Source organism: Talpa occidentalis, unplaced genomic scaffold, assembly GCF_014898055.3.
Source record: "Talpa occidentalis isolate TD23 unplaced genomic scaffold, MPIMG_talOcc4v2.1 talOcc4.9, whole genome shotgun sequence".
Taxonomy (NCBI): domain Eukaryota; kingdom Metazoa; phylum Chordata; class Mammalia; order Eulipotyphla; family Talpidae; genus Talpa; species Talpa occidentalis.
Genome location: NW_023605305.1, coordinates 111,172,236 through 111,185,937, shown reverse-complemented (window position 1 = coordinate 111,185,937; position 13,702 = coordinate 111,172,236). Strand labels below are relative to the sequence as shown.

Below are 13,702 nucleotides of genomic sequence, written 5' to 3'. Positions count from 1 at the left end.
GCTGGCTTTGGGCATCTGAAGTTGGAGTGCCCCGCGGGAGGCCTAGAGAAAATGTGCAGACAGCTGTCATAACGCAGGAGAAGGGGTGTGACCGGGCAGGCGCTTGTAATCACTCAGCCAAAAATAGTGGCACAGAGCTGGGGTCGCCTTTTATGGCAGCTGCGGGATCCCAGGCACCAGAGCCAGGCCCGAGGGGGAGGGGAGTTTGTGCCTTCCAGTCCCAAAGGGGACCTGAGGCCAAGGAGTTTGGGGAACAGTCCAGTGAGACTCCCTCATTCTACTTAACTTTTAGGGATTGAAATATTAAACTTGAAAGGGTCCTAATTTACATCTAAGTGCTAAACAGCCTAGGGTGCTGCACATGAAATAGAGAGGCTGTCTCTGTTGGTGAATTTAGCTGCTACCCAGATAGGAGCAAAGGTTCTGTGGGAAGGAGGGGCACTATGGGGAGTGGCTTAGGTTTTTTTGAGGGCTCTGTGTGTGTGTGTGTTGGGGGGTTTCCCAAAGGGGGCCACGACTCTAATGATCAACAGCTCTGAGTCCTCCATTCACAACCTCCCACTGATAAAATGTTCCCCGGCTCTGGGGAGATGGAGGGTGGAAGAAAACCAAGCCTTGCACTGGACCCCAAATTCCTCTTCTTCCTCACCTGAAGGACACTGATCCAATGACAAACTCTAGAACTTTTAAGAAAAGCAAACAAAATCCCTACCACATGGCAAAGGTCATCTGGCCAGTGGAGGGAGTAAATGATTAACTCTCCTGACTGTGAGATTTGAGGACTTTTTTTTTTTTTTACAGCGTTCAAAGGTGCAACTAGAAAATTTTAGCCCAGGGCAAATTCTACCACCGGCTTCCTCTCTGCCAGTCATTCCAGGACGCCAACTGCGCCCCGACTCTCCAGGACCTTGGCCCAAGCACATGCCAGCGAAGTGGGCCATGTCAAGGGCAGAGGGGCAGGCCCCCTGCCAGGCCCCCTGCCAGGCCCCCTCCTTGCTTCCCGTGGGCCAGTCCCCTGCGCTGCGGAGACCTCGGGAGCTTGGGGCCGGCCCCACCGGGCTTCCTCTCCAGGGGCTGCTCCCGCGCCCCGCTGAGAAAAATGCATCAGGGCAAATGCACAAAGCAGCCTCCGCCACACCCAGTGGGCCGGGGCCTTGGGCAGCTGTTTTCCTGAGTCTGCAAATGCTCACGGGCAAAAGGACTTTCTTCTGAAGCCGCTCACCCACCTCCCAGGGCTGTTGAGGGGATTAAATGAGATAAAACAGAAAGCCCCCCCAAAATGTGCCTGGCATGTCTAGGAGGTCTCTGCAAATCTGGTGTCTTTCCTGCAGAGGCATCCCCTGGGTCTTGTCCGGGAAGCTGCTGAGCTCCCCGCGGCAGCGCACAGGTGTCTGCAGGAGCCCTGGGCTGTGTTGGGGTGCCCGCACCTTCCCTCGCGTAATAAGTACCCCCCACTAGAAAGAGGTGTCCGGAGTGGGCACAGCCCCCCCAGTGGCTCGGAACAGCCTCTCTGGGCCCGGGATGAGCGCGGGGTCACAGCAGAGGGGCGGGGCTCCCCCGGGCCGCCCCAGCAGGTGCTGCTGGCCCCGGCTTGGGCGGAGGCCCTGGAGCGCCCCGGAGTCGGGCGCGGCGCCGCGAGGCCCGCAGCGACCCCGCCTGCTCCCCCACCGCCGGCCGCGCCCTCCCCACCTCGCGGGGCGCCGAGGCCCGGGGGCGCCCCCTGCCGCTGGAGAGCTGCAGCGACGCCGGCCCCTCCGGTCCTCGCGCCAGCACCTCCCTGCACAGGACGCGGTTTGGGGGACCACATGAAGCCCCTCCCCCCCGGGCCCCTCCCCCATAGGGCCTAAATCCACCAGCAGAGGCGGGGCGGGGGCGCCCGGCCCCCCCTCTTGCGCCTCGCTCCTTCGAGAGCCTGGTCGTCAAGGGCACAGATCAGAGTCCGGGATCTTTGATGCGCCTCATATCTCACCGTGTTGGCAAAGAGCATCCAGCAAGGGGGCAGGAGAGGTGAGGGGGGTCCAGCCCGAGAGCCCCATGACTCCTAAGTGGGGAGCGCAGGGCTCGCTACCCCCACCACAGGAGCCAGACCTCACCTGTCATCACGCCAGGTAGCTGCCTCGCTCACCTGGGCTTCAAGCACTCTTTCTCAAGAGTTGGGGTTCACTTAAGACCCTAGTGCCCCCGTCTGCTGAGCAGGGAGGCTCCTTCTTACGTGATGGTCCAGCGTCCTGCTCTGGATGGCTCAGGCGCTTGGTCCCCTTGTGTCCACGCACAGTGGCATCTCTCCCGCAGGAGCCTCGGCGACCCGTGTGTGCGGGTCAGGTCCTGACAGGGGAGTGCAGGGCCACACAGTCTGAGAACAGAAGATACAAGCTCACAAAGGAAAGCCACACCGCCAAGAATAAAGTTGGTTGAATGAGAGGAAATGGATGGCCTAGACTCAAAGACAAAGAGAATGGGACAGTGTCTTGCTGCCAGGACCACGGCTTTGTCCCCAGGCTTGGCAGGAAGGGAGGGTAAAAGCCGGAGCAATTTTCTGATGTGCTTTGTTTAAGTTCTGTGTGTGTGTGTGTGTGTGTGTGCTGGTCACACAGTCCTCAAAATGGAGGTGCTGGGCTAGCCTTGTCCAGGAAACACCCACTACATGAAACATGAGTCAGCAGCCTCCATGGGTGGCTGTCTCCTGGAGGCCCTGGAGCAGCGCTGGCCCCTCTGCAGGGTGAGTGCAGTGAGTGTGCAGCCTGCACGTGCAGTGAGTGTGCAGACTGTGTGTGAAGTCTATGTAATGAGTGTGTAGTCTGCATGTGCAGTGTGAGCGTGCAGTCTGCATGTGTGTGACCGGACTGTGTGTACAGAGAGTGTGCAGACGGCCTGTGCAGCGTCAGCCTGGGCCCTGTGGTTGCATCAATGGTGCTCTGCACTGTAAGAAGAGGAGCCGGCCCTTCCTGGAGAAAAGGCTTCCTGAGCTCCTGAGCCAGAGGCAATTTTTCTTTCTCCAAAGCTAAAGATGTGACCCTTCCACCCTCAAAATGTTACTTTGTAAGGGGAGGAGCCTGGCCTGAGAGTCAGATCACCTCAGTTCAAGTCCAGACCCTGCCACCAAGCAGATGCATCATGGAGCAAAACCATTCTGTCCTTCATTCCACTTGGCAGGTACTCCCTGACACCTGCTGTGCTCCAGGTGGTGGTCTGGGGCAGGAGACACAACACTGAACAAGTCACTGCCCACAGGGACCTTACATTCTCACAGGGGAACAGCCAACCCACCACGGGGAAAGTAGAGTAGTAAGGGGACAGGGTGTTGGGGTGCTCATTGGTGCTCATTTGGTACCTTGGCCAGGAGGGAGTGGATTATGTCAACATAGGGAGCAAGTGCCTTCTGAGCATAGGGACCAACAGGTACAAAGGTCCTGGGGCAGGAACCAGCTTGGTGTGTTTGGAACAAAGCAAGGAAGCCAGCACTACAAGGTGTGTGGGGGAGGGCAGAGGGAAAGGCAGACCTTTTGGGGAGATTCAATATTTTTTTTCTTAAGACGGTTGGGAAGCTCCTGGAAGGATTAGAGCAGGGAAGAAACAGAATTTGATTTTCATGTTGAAAAAGTCACTCTGGCTCCTGCAGGGGGAGATAGTGGGATGGGTGGGTGGCAAGAGTGGATACAAGAAAAGTCCCCTGCAGCAAGTCTGAAAGAACAGGAGGATAACCTCTTGCCCCAGAGGCGGAGATCGCTTGGAGGGTGTGGGCGTCATCCTTGGACTCTATTTAGAAAGAAAAGCCAAAATAATTTGCTGGGGGATTGAAGGTGTTGGGTGACGGACAGAGGGTTCAAGGGCAGCTCCTGGGTTTCTGGCTGACACAAGTGACTGAATCACGACCCCATTTACTATGGTGAGCTCTAGATCTGCCAGGCAAAATCAAGAATTCAGTTTGGCATCTAATAAACTTGATCAAATCATTTTCCCTCTGCTCTTTTGGCCTCTGCCTTCTCACCTTTGAAATGAAGGGGCTGCTGGTTGATCACCTGCTGATCGTCTGTGATTATCTCCTAATGCTTCCACATTCCCATGGCTTTTAAAGCCACCAGTATGTTCTAAATCCAGGGAAAAGTGACAAGACTCTTTTGACTCTCTTATGAGGAGAAAAAGTGGAGGGCGGGATGGAAGAAGGACGAGAGAGCACGCGGTGAGCCCCATGTTCTTCCCACAGGGGGCCACCCATGCTGAAGACCTGGCACCACAAAAGAGGAAGTGGGGTGGAGGGTGCGGGGACTGAGTGAGAGCAAAGGGCAGAGATGAGGAAGAATCACCAAAAAATATGCTTCATTTTCTGGATATCTTAAGTTTGCATTTTTGAAGTTTCAAGGACTTCTGAAAGGAAACGCATTTGAGACCTGAAATTATAAATCACCTCAAAGTTTGTGATTAGAGCACAGTCATTCAACCTGTCTGAATCTCAGTTTCTTCCACTCTGAATTTAAAGACCTTTACTGTCTCTGCACACTAGAAAATTCTATGATGTAATGCTTTTAAGGAAAGAAAAGAGCCCAAATGAATGGAAAAGTATAGGACCCAAAGGATAGTGGTTTTTTTTTTTTTTTTTTTTTTTTTGTGGGACCCTCGCCGGCAGCCGGGGAACGAACCGGCGCTGCAGATGCTGCGGGCAGCCTTGCAGCCCAGTGCTCAACCGCTGCACCACCAGGGGAAGCCCAAGGATAGTTTTTGAAGGAGCTTTGCAAATATTTGCATTCAACACATTATTTGGGGGCACTTACTCTGTTCCCTGGGTTGTGAAGATATAACTGAAAATACAGATAAGCCCCTTCCTCATGGAGTCTTTACTGGTGGGAGATAGAGGATGGATGGATGGATGGATGGATGGATAGATAGATAGATAGATAGATAGATAGATAGATAGATAGATAGATAGATAGATAGATAGATAGATAAACAGGGGAAGCCAGAAGGAAGAAGCAATGTGACAAGATCTTTGGAGCTGCTCATTCTGTCCCAGAAAACAAGGGCTGGGGTAGCCTCTCAGTTTCCTTTATAAAATCTGAAGTAGGCAGAGACTTGTCATTTTGGACCAAATGGCAAGAAAGGCCAACAATTTAATATCATCAGGAATCCACTGTTCCTGGTTCTCTTTTGGGGGAGCCAGGTGTGCTTTAGGGGCCAAGGAGGGGACACCTGCTGGGCTCCAGGAGCAGCAGGGCTGGAGCCTGCCTCTTTTCATCTGTGGTCCCCCACTTCCCTCTGCTGGCCAGCAGCAGGAACTCTCAGGAAGGTGCCCGAGCACTGCTTTGATGTAAGGATCTTCGGGTGGGAAGAATCTGCTGGAAGCCGACAGAGCATGTAGGTCCTGCCCCGCTCTCTCTCCATACACATACACAATTTTGGAGCAATGATACAGCCAACTTACAGTTTATGGCATCCTGTGACTGCACAGCTGTTATAAAACTTGCATCAGCTTTATCATTCAAAACCAAACCAAACTACATCTGCCACCTTCTCAAAAATGATGTTTCCAAGGTACAAGAAGACAAAAATGAGTGCAGGTTTTGAGGACTGAGCAAAGCATTGCATTGTTCATCATTTCACGCTTTCAAAGGTTAGCAGCCTACTGCTGGCTAGGAATTCCTCTCCTAGCCAGGGTCACATTTACTTGCAGTACATTTCCGAAAACAATTGTTTTATTTTGCAAATGTAACTTTTTGTCAAAAAAAAATCAGCAGCTCATGCTTTTAGAAATTCCACTGTTATCATTTGGGGAAAATACTCTAAGTCATCAAGGACTCCCTTGAGTTGAGAAGCATTAAGTGAACGTCAGAAGAAACCACCGATATCAGGGAGAACGCCTAGAAACCCGCATCAATGTCTGTGCAGGCTGGTGGCCTCTGGGGCCTCAGTGAATCCCAAATGGGTGGGCTCCAGGCCTCCCACTGGCCCTAACCCTGGTGGGAAGGTCTCAATGCAGTCACAAGCATGGACATTTAAAATGCGAATCAGATCACGAGTCTCCTCTGCTCTGGAGTGGCCAAATGTCACAGCTTTACTTTTACAATGAAGTACAAATTCCTCACCAGGTTTCCAAGGCCCAGTGGCCGGACCCTGCCCGCCCCTCCAGCTCCCCCGCTGCCTCCCTTCCTTCCCCTTCTGCTGTTTGCCTTTTCATCCTTCAAAGATCTTGCTGTGGCTCTGGTTCAATACTCTGCTTATTTCTTCAGGACACTTGCTTAATGAGCAGTCGTCACGTCTGTGTATTTGTTATTTATTTCCTGTCTTCGCCATCAGGATCACCCAAAAGGTTAAGTCCTGGTCCACTGTGCTCTTGGCTACAGTCCCAAAGCCCACCAGCATCCATCTATCGGTGAGGAGGGAGTAAGGGGTGTGAGCCAAGGAAGGTAGTGAGAGGTCGGTGACACCAAAGTGTTCCCCACAGATCACAGCTCTGAGCTCAGTCCATCCAGGTGAGGATGCCCCATCCCTGATGCACAGGGAAGGGAGAGGCGCAGCTGGCAGGCTGGGCTGCACTTCGTGCTTGATTTACACTACTCCTCACTGCTTTCGCCTACTTGGGGAGCCCCAGGGAAGCAGGCAGAACCACAGCCATGAACCACAGCTTAGAAGAGCTGCGGGCAGCAGGGACATCCAGGATGCTAACGCCAGCCACCATGCCAACCAGCCAGCTGGTATCTCTCGATGTGGGTCCCCTGCCTTCCTCTCAAAAGCCCAGGGCACACGGCCCCTCCTAGGGGGCAGGTGAACAGTCCCATTTTGTAAATGGAGACTAAGGAGCCCGCAGATGCAGAAAGGCTGCAGAACCACTGCTGGCAGCAGCTGAGGTTCTGGTGTCCACTGTGCCTGCCTGATGATCGGAGCCTGGGCACGGGGAAGACAAGCCCAGATGTATTAGCTCAGCATCTGAGAGCCTGCTGAGAGCCGTCACCTAGAGAGGGGGCTAGCGAGGGCGGACGGGCTGGCTTGGCTGCTGGGTGGACTGGGTCAGACCATGGGGCCCAGTCACGCCCTGAGCGCTGCTGGGTCGGTGGGCTTTCCTGTCGCTCGTCGCTTCCCTCCTGGGCAGGATCGGAGTGGATCCATCCACAGAGAGTGAGGACACGCCGAATGAGGTGTCCGAGAGCCCCGGGCCAGAGCAGCTTCAGGGCGGGCTGATCTGGGGGTTCTTCAGGAAGTGGTCCAGTTTCTGGGCCACGGCGTCCAGTTCGCCCGAGTTGGCGTACTGCAGGAGGTTGCTCTTTCTCACGAAGTAGTGCTTCAGAAAGTGCTGGCTCACGCACTTGTGCAGCTTCCTCACCAGCCGCAGGAAGCCGCGGCTGAACACCTGCCAGTCCTTCGGGTGCGGGTATTTCTCGCAGGTCCAGAAGAGCACGGACTGCGGGAAGGAGAGGTGGTGTCAGACCCTGCTCCGCGGCACCTGCACTGGGCCCCGGGGCCTGCGAAGGGGGAGCAAGGACTCCCAGCAGGTGGGTTCTGGCGTGAACTTATGCCCCAGCCTAGGGTGATCTTGCCTGCTGGTCTCTGCGCCCCTCTGCTGACTTACCACTCTTCCAGCCATTACCACTCTCCCTAAGTCTACACCCCACCCCCTTTGCCTCTGACTTTACCCCTCAAGCCTGCCCTCCTGGCGATTCTGCCCCATGGGCATTTTCCGTCCCCTCTGCTCTGTCCACTCCTCCTGGCTGGGACGAATCCCTTGACAGGCCTCAGAATGTCCCCTTCTAGGAACTGCATGTGATCCATGTCCTTCTTCCTCACTGGCTTTCAACCATTCCAAACCTGACCTCCCAAGCCCATGTCTCTCTCCTGCCCGGACCCCAACTCTCTGGGAATCTAGATTTTTCCAAACAATCATCTCCATGGCGTGTCATTCTTTTCTCTCCTCTGATTCTCTGCCTCGACCCCCCATCCTCAGTGTTCAATAGCTGCTGTCACTGAAACCCAGTGAGTCCATGTTACCAAGCCCAGCAGGCCCTTTCACCCAACCTTTCAGCCCACCCTGACCATCTCCTGCCCTCTCCCTCTTGAGCCAGGTCACTTGGCTTCCAAGCATCAAGGCCTCTGGTGTTTCCCTGAGCACTGTGTCCGGGGCTGGCTTTCCCTCCTATACTTGTCTTCAATTGTCTTTAAAAATTGGCATTTCTGGAAGCTCCGTTCTAGGCCCTCTTCTCTGGCTCTATCTTCCTTCCACGACAGCTGTTTTAATTCCCATTAACTGCAGGTGACTTCATGTCTGTCCTCCAGCCGCCTTCTCCCCTCTCACCTCCTTACCTGTATCTCTTGGAAATCTGAAAGTTATCTCAGTCAGCATGTCCAGGCCGAACTCACTGCCTCCCCCAAACCTGCTCTGCCTCCAGAGATGCTGACCCAACCAGTTAGGCAGGACACAAACCTCAGGGTCACCCCTCCCTCGCTGCCCCCAATCAAGTCCTGCCTGAGGATTTCTCAAATCTACCCACCTATCCTCACCTCCGATATTATCACCGTCTTCCACCACCTCTCATCCAGACTCCGCAGGTCACCTAACCAGTCTGCACCTAATCTTGTCCCCATGCAACATGTCAGCATCCACGCTGCAGCCTTGTGATCTGCTTGAAATAGAAATCTGTCTCTATTTCTTGTTCACAATACTTCAAAGCCTTCCTGTTCTTTGCTAATTAAAAGCAAGACACAGTCCTCTACATGGTTTGGTCTTTAAGGCTCATTTCCTACCTGTCCCAGCCTCATCTTGCCCCAGGTTCTCACTCATCCTACCCACCCAGCCACACTGGCCCCGATTCCAGATCTTGCCCACCGCAGGCCCTTCCATTGCCTGCTTCTTCCTCTGTGCACACCTCTGTCCCCTCTTAGTCCAGGAAACTCATCCCTCAGATCACCCATTTAACATTCTCTGGACATGTACTTCTTATAAGCAGAAAGACTCTCTATTTATTCACATGACCCCCCAGTAGATTGTAAACTGCAGGAGAGCAGAGGCCTGTCACCGCACCCAGCAAAGGCACTGACCCAGGGGAGGCAGTCAATAAACATTTTGACTCAGTGAAATAATTAATGTTGAGTAGAAATAATTAGGTGTTGAGTACTCAAGGAAAAAAATAAAAGAGCGATTCTAGTTTCACAGTTAAATATATTTTGACTCATTTACCCGGTCTTGAGTAAATGAGTTGGAGATAATGTTTGTCAAGACAACCTAGATAGAAAAATGCTGTTTTAATTTCTTTTAGAGTTAAGCTTTGCTCTCCCTAAGCAAATATTATGGCCAAGCCCCAATGCCTCTGAGTGGGTTTGAGGAATAAACAAGCAGATAAAAGATAAGTTTGTGCTTCAATGAAACAACCACTTTGGGGAGGATTTGAGGGCTTAGGATGACAGTGGTGAGGCGGCCATCACGGACACATCCTACCCTTGCTGGTCAACAACCCAGTCTCCTCCCCCTTCCCCAGACTACAGGCCCCGGCAAAGATGCTACACCCTCATGCCATCACCCTGTGGCGTGTAGCATATTCGTCACTGGTCACCTTCACTTGGAGGGAGTGATACCCAGAAGTGAGAGGACGCAGCCCTGGGACCAAGGGTTGAAGAGTGGAGGAGGCAGTTGTCGTGGCTTCTGCTGTCCCAGCCCCTGCCATGGTCATTCTTTTTTAATTTTTATTTATTTATGCATATAAGAGCTGGGTACAGGCCAGAGATGTGGGAGGATGAGAGGATTCACCTGAGACAGAGTGGGGAGTAGAACTGGCAGGCTGACTGAAATACACTGCTGAGGGGAGCAGCGGGGAGACAGGAGAGGTCTGCTGCGCCATGTGGTTTGCTCCCTGGCCAGCTGGGGTTCGAACTTGTGCTGCAGAGGCTGTGGATTGCTTCATAGTGCGGTGCTTAACCCCTTGCACCCAGGGAGGCCTGCCATGGTCATTCTTAAGAATGAGCAAGGGACATGTGGGTGGGCCAGGGAAGGCTGACACAAAGCTTTTAAGGCATTTCCTTGAAATCTCCTGGGGAATTTAGAAGCCAGTGAATTAGAAGGAAATCCTTGGGTGGAGTGCAGTTCTGAGAGCGGTCAAGGCTGGTAGGCCTTTGGCCGGCCTGTTCAATGTTGCCTAAAATATTCACGCCACTCGGGCCTCCCCAGTGGCGCAGCAGTTGAGCGCTGGGCTGCAAGCTGCCTGCAGCCTCTGTAGCGCCAGTTCGATCCCCAGCTGCCAGGCGAGGGTCCCACATGGCGCGCAGACCTCTCCTGCCGCGCCCACTGCTCCCCTCAGCAGTGTACTTTGGTCCTCCTGCCTGTTCTGCTCCCCGCTCTGGCTCTGGTGAATTCTCTCACCTCCCAGTGCTTGTATAAATAAATCTTAAAAAAAAAATATTCACGCCACTCAATGACTTTCCGTGTATCTTAATGGTGAGGCAATGGAATCGCCAGGCAAGATGATGTGGTTTTGATCTGAAACAGACTAGAGTTTGCTTTTCAGTTCTGGCTCTTCCTAGTCGGTCTCTAGAAAGGTAAGCGAGAAAGTAAAGTTCCCAAAACAAATTAGACACACCCTTGAGCCAGGAAAACAAGTTGTGTGTTTTTAGGTAAGTGCTTGGGGATAGGCTGAGAATGTCGAAATTCCAGAAAAAGGCCCCAGTTACCAGATTCTCAGGCAGGTCAGGGAGGACAGGTTATCAGGGAAGGCCAGGAAGCAAAACAAAGATGAGTGATTTGGGGGAAGAGAATAAACTGAGTAAGAAGTGAAGTCATTCGGTCATTGACCATTGATTATTTACTGAGCAACTACTCAGGGAGCCTGGGGAGTGACGGGGTGAGTAAAAACCCACGCGGTCATTGTCCTGAAGTCGCTTCCATTGGAGGCAGAGACAGCTCAGAGGAGGCCCAGGTGGAGCACGTGGGGCAGGCATCACACAGACAGGACACACACCACCCCAGGGACCTGTGCTTGCTGGACTTAAGGTCAGAGAGAAGGGCTGAGCCCCAGGATGGAGACCTAGGCGGGGACTGGTGCTTCCCAACCCAGCAGGCTGCAGACCATGGTGTCACACAAGCATCCTGGTCTCTGTGTATGAATCCAATTTGAGAGGTCGGGAGTAAGATTGGAGATCACTTCCCCAGAAACGCCTCCCTGACCCTCCAGACCAACTGTCCAGGTCAGACCCTGCTGCCTGAGACTCCCCAGAGCAATGCTTCATCTGAGTGTCCCCAGGCTCCTCTGGGATAGTCTGACCAGGGCCTGCCTCCCTGTAGACCAGAAGCCGCAAGAGAGCAGGGGCCTGACTGCTTTGTTCACTTTGCACGTCTAGGCACAGAGCAAGTGGGAGATGCTGGTAGGTGTCTGACCCCAGGGACTCATGACATTTGCTGAGAGTGTGTGTGTGGACACAGTTGTGAGTGTTGAATGTTGGGTTTGGGGCAAAGGGAGGCAGGTGTGGGTAGAGCCACGGAAAACCCTTGCCTGATGATTTAGAACCTGAATGTTCAGGTTTGTGAGTGAAACCGCAGCATTTCCTGGTTTCCACCTTTGTGGGGTGTGTGAGTGTGTGTGTGTGTGTGTGTGTGTGTGTGTGTGATCCTGAGTGGCGACACTTGGGTTAGAGAGCAGACTGAGTGAGTCATAACATCCAGGAAAACATGAATTTATCTGAGGTTTGAGCAACTCAAAAGATTTTACCAGGAGGAGTCTGAGAATTTCTCGAAAGCTCAAGAAACCACGTGTGAAATTCATTCCTGAACCTCGGCAAGATTTCCAGCATGTGGTGGGAGTCAGATTGGTCGTTGAGTGAAATGAAAGTCGGGGAGAGACAGAAAGGAAAAGAGGAAAAGTCAAGAAGAAAGAAAAGGGGTAGGGGAGCAGGAGGGCGAAGGGCAGGAGCAGAGGGTCCTACTCTGGGCAGGGCTGCGGTGGACGCCAGCGGCCAGGGTCACATGTCTCTATAATGAGTAACCCCGAGGGCAATATGGACGCCAGCGCCCCACCCTGAACTTGGCACATCTGCACCCATTCAGAGAGTCTCTTGCCAGCACCCTGGCTGTGGAGGGCACCTCCTACCCCCAGCTGCCCGCTGCTGCTCACCTGCAGGTGGTGGGCCGTGAGAACAGGCCGCTTCCCCGGACACCAGACGTCCTCTGTCATCTGCCTCAAGGCCTGAAAGCACAGCCGGCGGCAGCCCCCGTCCTCGTCCAGCTGGGCCAGCAGCACCTGCTCGGCCCGCGGGAAGCTCAGCTGCCAGTGGTAATTTGAACAGGCCAGCAAGGTAAACCCGAGGGACTGGAAGGAACAACACAGGAAAGTGAGGAGGGTGGTGGTGTCCAGCAGAAAGCCCGCTCTGACGCGGTTTGCTGGTCTGGGGGACCAGGCAAGCAGGACACACCTGTGGGGGAGCCTCCTGGCCATCCCCCTGGCACATGGGCAGCTCATCAGAGAGGTGGTGCCCACTCTTTTGGATGGGTGCAGTTTGAACCTGCACCCCAGTCATTTTGGAAGCTTATTAAAAGTCACTGAGCCCTGTCTACCGAATGTCACTCAGTAGGGCCAGTAGCCCAGGAAACTGTATCTCTAGCAGGTTCTTGGGTGTCACTGGAAGTTTGGGGGTGCACAGTTGCTAACTGTGACCTAGGGGGACCTCAGATCTCCTTTGGAAGGTGGTTGGCACCAGAGAGGCTGTGGCTGGCTAAGCTCTGTCCTGCTGAATGGGGCTCCCACTGATACCTTGATGCACTTCACTTTCTCGGGGCAAGGCCAGCGCTTCGGACATCGAGGCCACCGGGCTTTCTCGGGCCAGGCGCTAGGGATCTCCACGGCGGGGGCCAGCTGCAGCTCCACCTGGCATATAGATGTTTCCACAACAACCCGGACCGAACAGCTGTTGGTTAGCATGCTCACCTTATCTGGCGGGAGATGACATGAGGACAATGAGGAAAGAAATCTTGGCTGACTGCAAGTGTTCATAGAAGGAGTTTGTGGGGGTCTCCCACTGTGCCAGTAACACACCAAGTGGTGGCGGAGGTTGTTGACTTCAAGACTGGACAACCAGCCAAGTCAATATGGACAGAAACGTTGCTAGACAATTGCATTATTGGCTACCTTTGCTTTTTTCCTTTCTCCCCACGATCCCAAGGATTTTAGGGTGCCTTTTCTTTTACACGAATAGCTCCTTTTCAGAAAGCTCAAGAAAGAGACACAGAATACAAAGAAAAGGTATAACACTTGCTACTATAAAATGAAGCCCAGCCATTCTTCTCTGTCTCCCTCCATCCCACCCAGATGCCCCGATGTTGTTTGGGGACAACCTTGGTCCCCTTATTTATCCTTGACCATTGATGGGGTTGAGCTGAACCAGTCTCTTATTCGAGTCTCACCTGGTATTTGTCTCTACCACCCATTAAGTCAGCCTAGCCTTAGGTATGTTATTTATCATCATGAGCCCTTGTAACTAAAAACTTCTTCTACATATGTCAGAACCCCTGGCTTGCAGGATCAAGTGGCTGGGAAGGGGCCCTCATGGCCTCTTGAAGAGGAGGGATAGACAAGTGCAGCTACAGATGCTGCCCCTTTCATGGTGCAATTCATCTCTAACCTGGTTCCCTGTCATTTTTTTTTTTAAAGATTTATTTATTTGTGGATACAAGGGCTGGGGTACAGGCCAGAGATGAGTGGGTGAGAGGATTCACCAGAGACAGAGCAGGGAGAAGAAC

The 13,702-nt window shown here is 53.3% G+C and overlaps 1 protein-coding gene across 5 annotated transcripts in view; it reads right to left on the bottom strand.

Annotated features, from left to right (window-relative positions):
* Positions 1-5,227: 5,227 nt before the first annotated feature.
* The window catches only part of MAB21L3 (mab-21 like 3), a 46,339-nt gene continuing 37,864 nt past the window's right edge, over positions 5,228-13,702 (bottom strand). For 4 of the 5 annotated variants that reach the window (XM_037500223.2, XM_054690814.1, XM_037500225.2 and 1 more), the window contains 3 exons: positions 12,717-12,895; positions 12,081-12,275; positions 5,228-7,390 (listed from right to left, as the gene is read on the bottom strand). In XM_037500223.2, the coding sequence (XP_037356120.1) occupies positions 7,157-7,390; positions 12,081-12,275; positions 12,717-12,895 (608 nt within the window). In that variant the 3' untranslated portion in view covers positions 5,228-7,156. Of the gene's footprint in view, positions 7,391-8,484; positions 8,604-12,080; positions 12,276-12,716; positions 12,896-13,702 lie in introns of all 5 variants that reach the window. The other variant, XR_008550140.1, reaches the window with a different exon arrangement.